The 1,128-nt window shown below is 47.9% G+C and overlaps 1 protein-coding gene across 1 annotated transcript in view; it reads left to right on the top strand.

Annotated features, from left to right (window-relative positions):
* LOC101857354 (hepatocyte growth factor receptor) overlaps positions 1-871 on the top strand; it is a gene marked incomplete in the record, with an annotated part of 36,413 nt that extends 35,542 nt beyond the window's left edge. The window contains 1 exon segment of the mRNA XM_013086907.2: positions 256-871. Within this exon segment, the coding sequence (XP_012942361.1) occupies positions 256-559 (304 nt within the window).
* Positions 872-1,128: the final 257 nt, after the last annotated feature.

Here is a 1,128-nt window from a genome sequence, read left to right as displayed (position 1 = left end):
TCTCTCTCTCTCTCTCTCTCCCTCTCTCTCTCCCTTTCTCTCTCTCTCTCTCTCTCTCTCTCTATCTCTCTCTCTCTCTCTCCCTGCTGCGAGATGAATAAAGATTGTCATTGTCATTGTCAGGCTGGTCCTAACGAACTCGAGTAATCCGTGTTATACTGTGTTTATGTTGCAAGTGCTGTAAAACTCTTTAACTAAAACTAATACGACACTCCTCTGACTTATGGTTGTTTCCCGCCCTCCCCACTCACCCAGGTACCAGATCATGCTGCAATGCTGGCAAGAGGAGCCCGAAGAGCGACCCTCCTTCGGCAAGCTGGTGGACGACATCACCACCATGATCGACCAGATAGAGCACCGTACGGGCGCGCACCGACGGAACATACAATCCACGTACGTGAACGTCAACGAGTGCAACCACTACCACTACCGCGACGAGGTGCCGGGGATGGGCGGGGCCGAACCCAGGCCCATTGTTGTTCGTCCCTCGGAGAGCGAGAAAGAGAACGATGACGTGTTTGAAGAAGGGCCGAAACCGAAGGAAGACACGACCTGCTGAAGGTCACAGACTTCTGTGGGGGGGGGGGATAATAATATGTCCATGAGGGGATTTTGAGAAGATTTGAGATTGCTTTATATTTCAGTTACATGGAATTTGATTTAGCTGTACAAAATTGGAGTTGTGCGGGTGTCAAACTTGTGGATGTGTAAGACATAGCTGCTTCCGAGCAGGGTCCGGATGAATTGATGAACAGTTTTGGTTTATAATCCATGAGAATAATCTGTGAAATTTTTCGGCTTTCCAGGAAGCATACAGTGCATGCTGTGGTTCACATGTGCTAAAACATTAACAAAGTAATACGATCTTTCGCTGTCTATAGCCGGGTACCCATACCCACCTGAGTGAAGTGAGGAAAATTCGTGTAAAGTGTCTTTCTCAAGGACACAACCTCAGACCCCTGACAGGATTCGAACCCATGATCTTACGGTTGAGAGTCCGAGAGCAGGACCACTACTAGACCACCGATACCACATCATGACCCACCAGTGAATTCAAAACTCGTCATATCAAAAGGGTTAATCATCTTATGGTGTTTCTATCATGTGGGAATAACCCGAACCTTAGCA

The sequence above is a fragment of the Aplysia californica genome, unplaced genomic scaffold, assembly GCF_000002075.1.
Source record: "Aplysia californica isolate F4 #8 unplaced genomic scaffold, AplCal3.0 scaffold00519, whole genome shotgun sequence".
Classification (NCBI taxonomy): domain Eukaryota; kingdom Metazoa; phylum Mollusca; class Gastropoda; order Aplysiida; family Aplysiidae; genus Aplysia; species Aplysia californica.
Note: the sequence above shows the minus strand (reverse complement) of the source record. Positions and strands in the feature narration are given on the sequence as shown.